This window comes from Schistocerca cancellata, chromosome 2, assembly GCF_023864275.1.
Source record: "Schistocerca cancellata isolate TAMUIC-IGC-003103 chromosome 2, iqSchCanc2.1, whole genome shotgun sequence".
In the NCBI taxonomy this organism is placed as follows: domain Eukaryota; kingdom Metazoa; phylum Arthropoda; class Insecta; order Orthoptera; family Acrididae; genus Schistocerca; species Schistocerca cancellata.
This window is the reverse complement of record NC_064627.1, coordinates 866961392-866973592: the sequence shown is the minus strand read 5'-3', so window position 1 is coordinate 866973592 and position 12201 is coordinate 866961392. Positions and strand designations below refer to the sequence as shown.

General features: G+C 40.5%; 1 protein-coding gene across 1 annotated transcript in view; it reads left to right on the top strand.

The window, feature by feature from the left end:
* The window catches only part of LOC126159449 (voltage-dependent T-type calcium channel subunit alpha-1G-like), a 184552-nt gene that overhangs the window by 59136 nt on the left and 113215 nt on the right, over positions 1-12201 (top strand). The window contains exon 3 of the mRNA XM_049916551.1: positions 2749-2846. Within this exon, the coding sequence (XP_049772508.1) occupies positions 2749-2846 (98 nt within the window). The remainder of the gene's footprint in view (positions 1-2748; positions 2847-12201) is intronic.

Sequence of the window (12201 nt, the reverse complement as noted above, 5' to 3'; positions counted from 1 at the left end):
TTGTTCTGCTAGCATATAATCATACAATAAAGGATCCTTCTTTCTATGTATTCGCAATACATTACATTTGTCTATGTTAAGGGTCAGTTGTCACTCCCTGCACCAAGTGCCTATCCGCCGCAGATCTTCTCTGTATACTACAGCATCATCCGCGAAAAGCCGACATTATCTACTAGGTCATTTACATTTATTGTGAAAAGCAATGGTCCCATAACACTCCCCTGTGGCACGCCAGAGGTTACTTTAACGTCTGTAGACGTCTCTCCATTGAGAACAATATGCTGTGTTCTCTTTGCTAAAAGCTCTTCAATCATGCCACACAGATGGTCTGATATTGCGTAGGCTCTTACTTTGTTTATCTCCTGGAATAGGATTTTCGTTTTCGGGTCTAGAACAGTAATCTGCTGTAATGCATTGCTTGACTTACGTTGAAATATCTCCATAACTCCTAGATGAACATTTAAGCATCTTCAGATATCGGGAGAGCTGAGTCTGGGGTAACGCATATGATACCCTTATGAAATCGCCGTCTCGAAAGCATACTGATAGCAGGTTACACATGAGACAGGCTCTGCAGTATGGTAAACAGCTGACAGCTCCAGCTGTTTATTTATTTTACATAATATCTCACTTAGCAACTGAAAATAAGTACTCATTTAATAAACTATAATTAACTCCACCGTAAAAACACAAGCTCAGTGAAATATTTTGTCGTCTGACTTAAGAGAACTGCACAGGAAATGCTGGGGAGGTTCAGACTGTCTGTAACCTGAAAATTGAGCAGCGCTCAGTGTTAGGTAAGGTAGCCTCTCCCCGAAGAACGCTACAGCTGCCGTACAGGCGGCACTAGCAGTTTAGAACAGTGTGCAGAGATATATGTAGATTCTGTCCATATGCGTTTCTTGCGTTAGTAACTCATATCTATATTCAACGTAGTGTTAACGCACTTTGAGGAAAATAAACATCCCCTTGGTATGTCTGGACGCTGTATCGCCGGTGATTCATAAGGCCCGAAGCGGAAGGTCGATATAGCTTTTTGAAACATCCTGTAGTTGTCCTTTGTGATGTGGTGCGGTAGATAGGTTGGGGAATCACCTTTCGCAGGCCTATGATGGAGGGAGCTGCATGACAACATTCCGGCGACCCGTCTTCCCTCGCGCTTCTACCCTCCACCCCCGGCCACTGCACCCTGCTACAGCCCCGAAACCCAATTTATCATTACGGCTCTACTGCCCTGAGAAGTGGTGCACAAATCACAAATTTAATATTTGTTCTTAACCAAATTCGTTTAGCAATCAGCATTAATTTTACCCTTTTTTTTTTTTTTTTTTTGGTCATCAGTCTACTGACTGGTTTGATGCGGCCCGCCACGAATTCCTTTCCTGTGCTAACCTCTTCATCTCAGAGTAGCACTTGCAACCTACGTCCTCAATTATTTGCTTGACGTATTCCGATCTCTGTCTTCCTCTACATTTTTTGCCCTCTACAGCTCCCTGTAGTACCATGGAAGTCATTCCCTCATGTCTCAGCAGATGTCCTATCATCCTGTCCATTCTCCTTATCAGTGTTTTCCACATATTCCTTTCCTCTACGATTCTGCGTAGAACCTCCTCATTCCTTATCTTATCAGTCCACCTAATTTTCAACATTCGTCTATAGCACCACATCTCAAATGCTTCGATTCTCTTCTGTTCCAGTTTTCCCACAGTCCATGTTTCACGACCATACAATGCTGTACTCCAGACGTACATCCTCAGAAATTTCTTCCTCAGGCCGGTATTTGATATTAGTAGACTTCTCTTGGCCAGAAATGCCTTTTTTGCCATAGCGAGTCTGCTTTTGATGTCCTCCTTGCTCCGTCCGTCATTGGTTATTTTACACCGAACTGTTCACAGTAACACACCCTCTGCCCTACCTTCCTATTCATAACGAATCATACACCTGTTATACCATTTTCTGCTGCTGTTGATATTACCCGATACACATCTGACCATAAATCCTTGTCTTCCTTCCACTTCACTTCACTGACCCGTACTATATCTAGATTGAGACTTTGCATTTCCCTTTTCAGATTTTCTAGTTTCCCTACCACGTTCAAGCTTCTGATATTACACGCCCCGACTCGTAGAACGTTATCCTTTCGTTGAATATTAAATCTTTTTCTCATGGTAACCTCCCCCTTGGCAGTCCCCTCAAGGAGATCCGAATGGGGGACTATTCCGGAATCTTTTGCCAATGGAGAGATCATCATGACACTTCTTTAATTACAGGCCACATGTCCTGTGGATACACGTTACGTGTCTTTTATCTTATTAAGACATTATTTTTAACAATCCGCGAGTTTTCTATCCCCTATAACGCAGAAAGTACTAGCCCTAGAGAAAATATCAATAGGAACTTTTCTGCAGGTAATTTAATTATTTCAATTTTGTACTCGGAAACATTTTCACTTGAAGCAGCGGATTTCCATTTACTCAAGTGAAACGTAATGAAAGTAACCTTTAAACTCCGCCACCCTAACGCTTTCTCCCCGCCGGTGGGGATTTTTAGTATGTTGTTTACGACACTCCCTATAACTGTACAAAAATCTGCGACTATACGATTTCTTTTCCTCTAATTTTCCTTTGTTCACTGGGCTGCTAGTCGAATCAGACAGGTCAGTTTGTTCTAGGTCATTCGTAATCTTCCTTCCTGCCAAAAACGCAGAGACAGGTACTTACGGCACTTTGCTTGTCTTGCTTGTTCCAGGGCACTGGAGTACTGCCTGAACGTGGAGAACATGAACCTGTCCGCCATCCGGACCATCCGCGTGCTGCGACCTCTGCGCGCTATCAACAGGATACCAAGTGAGTTCCACTCCGTCACGCTACGCCGCACTCGACGACACTATTGTTTATTATAGGAAACTTTACAACGCAAAATCTTTTTATTTTGAAGCATGTATAATACCTACAGAAAGCTCTAGTGTAAGGTAACGAAAATACAACTTTCGGTTATCCCCACTCCAAAAACGATTTCTTCTCTTAAATGGCGCATCCCAGAATAGCGGCAGATTAGTCGAAACTTTTAACATTCTCCAACACTGATTTCGATAACGCTGAAAGTTTTATTCCAGTTCTAGGTGCTACGACAATAACCGAATACTGCTTTTGTTATTCACTTTTTTTGCAAGTTTTTAGTCATTATGGAATTCCTTATTGGACGACGGTGTAAACAAAAATAGTATATGAATCCTAGAGCAAACTTCTGCACTCAACGCCCGTGAGGCTGTAATATAGGTGTTTCTTACGATGATATACTCTGCTTTCTCAGCATCATCACCTATGTGTCTACCCTTCGTGGTGCTGTAAAAACTGCGATGTTGAAATATTAGGTACTAAAGTAAAATGTAGGATAAAAGTGGGTGACGTTTGATACTAAATCATAGCCTGCTCCATCTTCATTATCTTCATTTTTCTAACAGCGCTTTATGATATGTCGACTGGAATACTCTCTTTCATATTCCGAAGGTGGCAGTGGTAAAATAAAGGGAGCGAAAGGCTATTTACAATTTGTACAGAAGCAGATGGCAGTTATAAGAGTCGAGGGGCATGAAAGGGAAGCAATGGTTGGGAAGCGAGTAAGACAGGGTTGTAGCCTATCCCCGATGTTATTCAATCTGTATATTGAGCAAGCAGTAAAGGAAACAAAAGAAAAATTCGGAGTAGGAATTAAAATCCATGGAGAAGAAATAAAAACTTTGAGGTTCGCCGATGACATTGTAATTTTGTCAGAAACAGCATAGGACCTTGAAGAGCAGCTGAACGGAATGGGCAGTGTCTTGAAAGGAGGATATACAAGATGAACATCAACAAAAGCAAAACGAGGATAATGGAATGTAGTCGAATTAAATCGGGTGATGCTGCAGGAATTAGATTAGGAAATGAGACGCTTAAAGTAGAAAATGAGTTTTGCTGTTTGGGGAGCAAAATAGCTGATAATGGTCGAAGTAGAGAGGATATAAAATGTAGACTGGCAATGGCAAGGAAAGCGTTACTGAAGAAGAGAAATTTGTTAACATTGAGTATAGCTTTAAGTGTCAGGAAGTCATTTCTGAAAGTATTTGTATGGAGTGTAGCCATGTATGGAAGTGAAACGTGGACGATAAATAGTTTAGTTAAGAAGAGAATAGAAGCTGTCGGAATGTGGTGCTGAAGATTAGATAGGTAACTAATGAGGAGGTATTGAGTAGAACTGGGGTTAAAAGGAGTTTGTGGCACAACTTGACTAGAAGAAGGGATCGCTTGGTAGGACACGTTCTGAGGCATCAAGAGATAACCAATTTAGTATTAAAGGGCAGCGTGGAGGGTAAATATTGTAGAGGGAGACCAAGAGATGAATACACTGAACAGATTCAGAAGTATGTAAGTTGCAGTAGGTACTGGGAGATAGAGTAGCATGGAGAGCTGCATCAAACCAGTCTCTAGACTGAAGACCACAACAACAACATCGATTATTAAAGCAAACTTGACCGCGACAACTAGCAAACAGACTCTTTGATCCTAACCTTAATTGATATTACGTAATTGCTGTTTTTATGCATAATACTTGTTGATAACAACAGCACATCATTCCTAACTGCTTCCTGATTTCAAGATACCATACAATGCTTCCGAATTTATGTGAGGAGTCTGTATTTCGAATATTGTAACCAGCTAAACCTTCGTCACGCGATATTTCGCTACCATGAACTGACGATCTATAACAACTGAAGATCATAATAAGACTATAAGTTTTATTTGGCACCCATTCATTTGGCTAGTTCCAAGTATTGTTTCACGTATCAACGAAAGAGTCATGATGCAATACTGAAATTCAACTACACAACTATTTTTAAAATTAGCGGTCACTTAACTGATGTTAAGAACAAAAGGTCACGTTTTATACGTATCACAATAAACCGAGTGCATCAGCTGAGCTGATAGTAACGCAATATCAGCAAAAAATATTAAGTTCTCTAGAACTTCGTAAATATTACAGACTCGCAAAATGTAATACCAGTTTTGAAATCTACCAAAAAATTCCTTCAAGATAAGATATTTTATGCGTCATTTCACAATCGCTTTAAATTTCGTAAAAATAATCTTTATTTTACTTTACTAAGAAGTCAGAACGAGCTGTGGAAGGAATAATACGCTTACATATTGTTTATAGCACATTAATATGCATTTCTGTTAATTTATGAGACAAAATATAAACTCATTTAAGTAGAAAGTAGTGTAGATTAAAATGAGCTAGACATCAGGCTGCTTAATTTTAGTAGGAAGTATATATTTATATTTCGTTTTTGTTGCATCTCCTCTCTCAAATGGGTAGGGAGAGGGGCGCTTGTATAAAGATTTTTAAGACTCCAAAGGCAGTTCTGAGTTATATGAAATTGAGGTAGGTCGTTAGACTTCCAGTACATTATTTTTTGCTATTGCCTACCAAAGTTAGGTCGACAACACTGGAAACACATGGTTGAAGCTTGCAGTTATTGTGAAATCTGCTTGTGATCTGTGTTTAAGTAATAAATGTAATGGAGACGTGTTTCGCCTTCATCGCACACAGTGACTAGCACAAGTGAACACTGGGACCCGACTCCTGGAATGGATTGCAGTCAGTTTCATTAATTCAGCATGTTATGAAATCTTCAAGTTAGATTTGTCGCTCAGAATGTAACTGTTCATTGTTATCAAGTTTAGAAAATGCCATAATGTTTCAAAACAGCTACTATCCAGTTAAGTTCCAGCCTGCTAAGAGGGCTGAAACTGTAGTGTCGATTGACGAGCTTGTCAAACTTCCATTTTCCTCCATTAAAAAACGTGAAAATATTATTAAGTTATTTTTATGATTACCGTAATACACTCTAAAACAAAAAACAAAAAAAAACAATGCACCACTGAACGGGATGGAAACCGGTAGGTTTCTGGAAACATCCCCCAGGCTGTGGCTAAGCCATGTCTCCGCAATATCCTTTCTTCCAGGAGTGCTAGTTCTGCAAGGTTCGCAGGAGAGCTTCTGTAAAGTTTGGAAGGTAGGAGACGAGGTACTGGCAGAAGTAAAGCTGTGAGTACCGGCCGTGAGTCGTGCTTCGGTAGCTCAGTTGGTAGAGCACTTGCCCGCGAAAGGCAAAGGTCCCGAGTTCGAGTCTCGGTCGGGCACACAGTTTTAATTTGCCAGGAAGTTTCATATCAGCGCACACTCCGCTGCAGAGTGAAAATCTCATTCTGGAAACATCCCCCAGGCTGTGGCTAAGCCATGTCTCCGCAATATCCTTTCTTTCAGGAGTGCTAGTTCTGCAAGGTTCGCAGGAGAGCTTCTGTAAAGTTTGGAAGGTAGGAGACGAGGTACTGGCAGAAGTAAAGCTGTGAGTACCGGGCGTGAGTCGTGCTTCGGTAGCTCAGTTGGTAGAGCACTTGCCCGCGAAAGGCAAAGGTCCCGAGTTCGAGTCTCGGTCGGGCACACAATTTTAATCTGCCAGGAAGTTTCAATTTTGATGGTGTTTTAAATTCCTTCATTATATTTAGGAGCGTCTGTCGTTTTATGCTATCATAGAGCTTTTTAAAATCTACGAATAATATGTGGACATTTACATTGAATTCCCACGCCTTCCCAGTTACTTGTCATAGGTTGAATAAGTGATCTAATGTGGATATGTTTCTGCGGCCTAGTAACCAAAAAAAAATTTTTTTTGACTTCAGTGACAACGACCCTGAAACCCTGCAGACTTACTTAAGTATCGCACTGTTGGTGCCTGAGTTGAAAACTCGCCACGTATGCGAAGGAGTTGATGCGCATCGTCACTGGGGCTCTGGGATTCCAAGCAACGGACTGCTGGCGAGGTAGCCAACGCTGAGGCTGGGTGGCGCCCATAGGGAGGGCCCCCGTTCAGAGTTGGTGGCTCAATGGCGGATGAAGCTATTTCTTGCTGATGCCCATAATGCCCCAGCGGTGTCTATGGTAGAAAAGTCCTCCTTTTAATGCAGAGAGATGTGACTAAAATATTCCCATCCATGGCGGCATCGTGGGAGGAACGTAGGGCTAAGCGACAAGCAGACAATTACTCCCTCCAATAGTTAGTTTGCACAATAACTGATGGGGATTTCTTCTTGGCAACAAAGCCCTTATTCTTTGTGGAGAACTTAGATACAAGTTTGGGGAAGTGACAGCCATCTCTAAAATGAAAAATAGGTCAATTTTCATCCAAACAGCGTCCTCTGCCCAGTCAGGGGCGCTGCTCGCTTGTAACAACCTGTGTGACCCACCTGTGACCGTCAGTCCACATAATCAGTACACATATTGTAAAAGTGTACACTGTGCGTGCCGCTGAAACCCAGAAACGAGTCCCGGTACTATAAACGGAATTATATGGTGTGGTAGCCCTCTATCATCTTCAATGAAGAAGGGTCCCGTTTTCACCCGCAGGGCGTGTTTTTGAAGATATAAGGGCTGTGAAGTTTACCCTCTAGAAATTCTAGATCCTTTCAAAACATGCGAGAGTATTCGAGAACATTCCAGAACATTCGAGAGCATTCCACATCACTCCAGAATGTTCCGGAATTTTCCACAATGATCCAGGATGTTCTGGAATGTTTGGGAATAGTCTGAAATATTCGGTAAGATTCCACATTGTTCTGGAACATCTCTGAACTTCCCAGATCATTGTGGAACATTTCATAATACTCTCAATTGTTGTGGAATGTTCTGGAAGGTGGTGGACAATTCGAAGCCTTCTGGTATGTTCTGGAATTCGCCATTTGGAGGGGGGGGGGGGAGCAATTTGGTAGGAGTACATTAAGCAAGACCCTTCGTGGGTTCGAAAGTCAGTTTATTATCAGTGACGAAGGAAGGAACCGAAAACTAGACGAGTGAGTGAATAAAAACAAACAGAGAAGAGCGAGTGGTCAAAGTGGTATAATAATTACGTCGTGTGACGAGGGCCTCCCGTCGGGTAGACCGTTCGCCTGCTGCAAGTCTTTCGATTTGACGCCACTTCGGCGACTTGCGCGTCGATGGGGATGAAATGATGATGATTAGGACAACACAACACCCAGTCTTTGAGCGGAGAAAATCTCCGACCCAGGCCGGAAATCGAACCCGGGCCCTTACGATTGCCAGTCTGTCGCGCTGAACACTCAGCTACCGGGGGCGGACGTCAAGGTGGTGCAATGGATGGAATATAAACTGAAAATGAAGCGTGAAAAGCATTTTAAGTGTACTTAGTGTATTTTTTAATAAAAAGTATATTTGACTTATATTTTAGACAATGCCAAAACGCAAAAGAGGAGGGGATCTTGAAAATTCTGAAGCAAAACAATGAAAAAACAAAACAGACAAAATGCGCGAAGCATGTTTAAGTTCCCGACGAACGACAATGAGCACCATGAGAAGCAGAGAAACCGAAGAACAAGGAAATGATCGGATTGAAGAGTCAAGAATTGCGACACAATCTTGTAATATACGATTGCGAACTCAAACCAGCCATGAAAATATAAAAATATACCCTGCAAGAGGGACGGGCGAGAACAAGTAAATAGTACAACCTAACAAATGAAGTATTCCATTATGACCCGATGAAAGAATATAACCAGAATCAACACATCATAATCATAAAAATGGAAAACATCTGTCAATTTTGCAATGCGAAAAACCAGGATTCGTTTGCATGAATGGAAAAATTCGATTACCACCACTAGAAACACCTCCACATGAATTCTTACATTACGTGACCAGAGAAACTACTAATCAAAACACCTTCAAAATATAAAAGTGTGCAGCGCATGGTTCCAAATGACTTCTTTCGATGTCATGATCACCACTAACAAGGATGAAATACAGTATGGTTCTTTTTCCCATCCAATGACAAATCCATCACAACATGGGGTCATTACTACCACTACGCAACGAACACCATAAATTTCTGCAAGCATATTTCATCGGAAATGAAGAAATAGAAATTGATCAACGATGCACAAATATCAGTGGAATTAGAGGAGAAGTAGTCCCAGATGTACAGAGAATCTTACACAAATACGATCAATTCATTCACATATTCAAAACAGCACTAGACCGAATGATTTCTGATGGCTATAAAGTCATAATTCGAGCCGACAAAAGACCACATGGAGAACACGAACGTCCATTTAATGCACCATAGACAGACGAAGCCGCCATCGTAAATGTGGACAATGGAAATACAAGCCATGACGTAAATATACAACGAAGAAGAGAAGGATCACAACGCACTGCAGAGACACGCCGTTCATATGATGTCCTCCGGGATTTGCTAATATTTCTGCACGGAAAGGACGGATATTTATTTATTTATTTATTTATTTATTGTTCCGTGGGACCAAATTAAGGAGAAGTCTCCATGGTCTTGGAACGAGTCAATACATGAAATTATAACACGATATTAGAAACAGATAAAATGAAATATAAAAAAAAATATATTCAGGTGACAAGTCGTAAATTTAAATAAAGAAAACCAACAATGTAACACTGGAATTTGCTTAATTTTTTAGCTCTTCCAGGAGCTCCTCGACAGAATAGAAGGAGTGAGCCATGAGGAAACTCTTCAGTTTAGACTTAAAAGTGTTTGGGGTACTGCTAAGATTTTTGAGTTCTTGTGGTAGCTTATTGAAAATGGATGCAGCAGAATACTACACTCCTTTCTGCACAAGAGTCAAGGAAGTGCATTCCACATGCAGATTGGATTTCTGCCTAGTATTAACTGAGTGAAAGCTGCTAACTCTTGGGAATAGGCTAATATTGCTAACAACAAACGACATTAAAGAAAATATATACTGTGAGGGCAATGTCAGAATTCCCAGACTATTGAATAGTGGTCGACAAGAGGTTCTCGAACTTACACCACACATAGCTCGAACAGCCCGTTTTTGAGCCAAAAATACCCTTTTTGAATCAGAAGAATTACCCCAAAAAATAATACCATACGACATAAGCGTATGAAAATATGCGAAGTAGACTACTTTTCGTGTTGAAGTGTCACTTATTTCAGATACTGTTCTAATGGTAAATAAAGCAGCATTTAGCTTCTGAACAAGATCCTGGACATGGGCTTTCCACAACAGCTTACTATCTATCCGAACGCCTAGGAATTTGAACTGTTCCGTCTCGCTTATAATATGCCTATTCTGTCTGATCAAAATATCGGTTCTTGTTGAATTGTGAGTGAGAAACTGTAAAAACTGAGTCTTACTGTGATTTAGCATCAAATTATTTTCCACAAGCCACGAACTTATTTCATGAACTACATTATTTGTTACTGTTTCAATATTACACACAAGATCCTTCACTATCAAGCTGGTGTCATCAGCAAACAGAAATATTTTTGAAGCACCTGTAATACTAGAAGGCATATCATTTATATAAATAAGAAACAGCAGTGGCCCCAGCACCGACCCTTGGGGAACGCCCCACTTAACAGTGCCCCATTGGGACTGAACATCACTACCACTCTCAATATTGCGGAGAATTACCCTCTGCTTTCTGTTCTTAAAGTAAGAGGCGAACCAATTGTAAGCTACTCCCCTTACTCCATAATGGTCCAACTTCTGCAGTAATATTTTGTGGTCAACACAGTCAAAATCCTTCGTTAAATCAAAGTAAACTCCTAGAGTTCGGAACCTTCTATTTAATCCGTCCAAAACCTCACAGAGAAAAGAGAATATAGCATTTTCAGTTGTTAAACCATTTCTAAAACCAAACTGAACATTTGACAGCAAATTATGTGAATTTAAATGCTCCATAACCTTGTATATACAACCTTCTCGATAACTTTAGCAAACACCGATGGCATAGAAATAGGTCTAAAATTGTCAACATTATCAAAGTCTCCATTTTTATAAAGTGGCTTCACTACCGAGTACTTTAATCGGTCAGGAAACCGACCACTCCTAAAGGAAAAGTTACAGATATGGCTGAGAACTGGGCTAACATACATAGAACAATACTTCAGTATTCTGCTAGATACCCCGTCATATCCATGAGAGTTCTTGGTCTTTAGTGATTGAATTATTAACTCAATCTCCCTCTTGTCAGTATCATGGAGGAGCATTTCAGGTAACAGTCTCGGAACACTTTTTTCTAAGAGCGCTATATGATTCCCTGTTGGGACTAGGTTTCCATTTAGTTCACCTGCTATATTCAGAAAGTGATTATTAAATACTGTTTATATATGAGACTTATCAGTAACACGGACATTCCCACTACGCACTGATTCTATATCCTCGACCTGTCTCTGCAGACCAGCAACTTCCTTTACGACTGACCATACGGTTTTAATTTTATCCTGAGACTTAGCTATTCTATCTGCATACCACATACTTTTTGCCTTCCTAATAACATTTTTAAGCACCTTACAATATTGTTTGTAATGGGCTGCTGCATTTAGATTTTGACTGTTTCTAACGTTTTGATATAATTGCCACTTTGTTCTACAAGATATTCTTATCCCTCTAGTCAGCCACCCAGGCTGCCTGTTTGTGCTAGTACCCTGTTTTAAACGTTATAACGGGAAGCAACTTTCAAAGAGCATGAGAAAAGTCTTGAGAAAAGCATTATATTTATCGTCTACAGTATCAGCGCTATAAACATCTTGCCACTCTTGTTCCTTGATAAGGTTTACAAAGGTCTCTACAGCAACTGGATCAGCTTTCCTAAACAGCTGATGACTATATTTAGCACGTGTTGCAGCACAAAAATCTTTTAGAGTTAAAGTTTGTGCATCATGATCTGAAAGGCCATTCACCTTTTTGCTAACAGAATGCCCTTCTAGTAATGAGGAATGAACAAAAATGTTGTCTATGGTTGTTCTACTGTTCCCTAGCACTCTCGTTGGAAAGAATACGGTTTGCATAAGATTATATGAATTAAGGAGGTCTACCAGCATCCTTTTCCTTGCACAATCACTTATACAATTAATATTGAAGTCACCACATATAACTAACTTTTTGTATTTCCTATAAAGTGAACCAAGAACCTCCTCTAGCTTTAGCAAAAATGTTGTGAAATCGGAGTCTGGGGATCTATAAATAACAACAGTTAGAAGTTTAGCTCCGTTAAATTTAATCACACCTGCACAACACTCAAACAACTTTTCAGTGCAGTTCTTTGAAACATCAATTGACTCAAATGGGATGCCGTTTTTCACATACA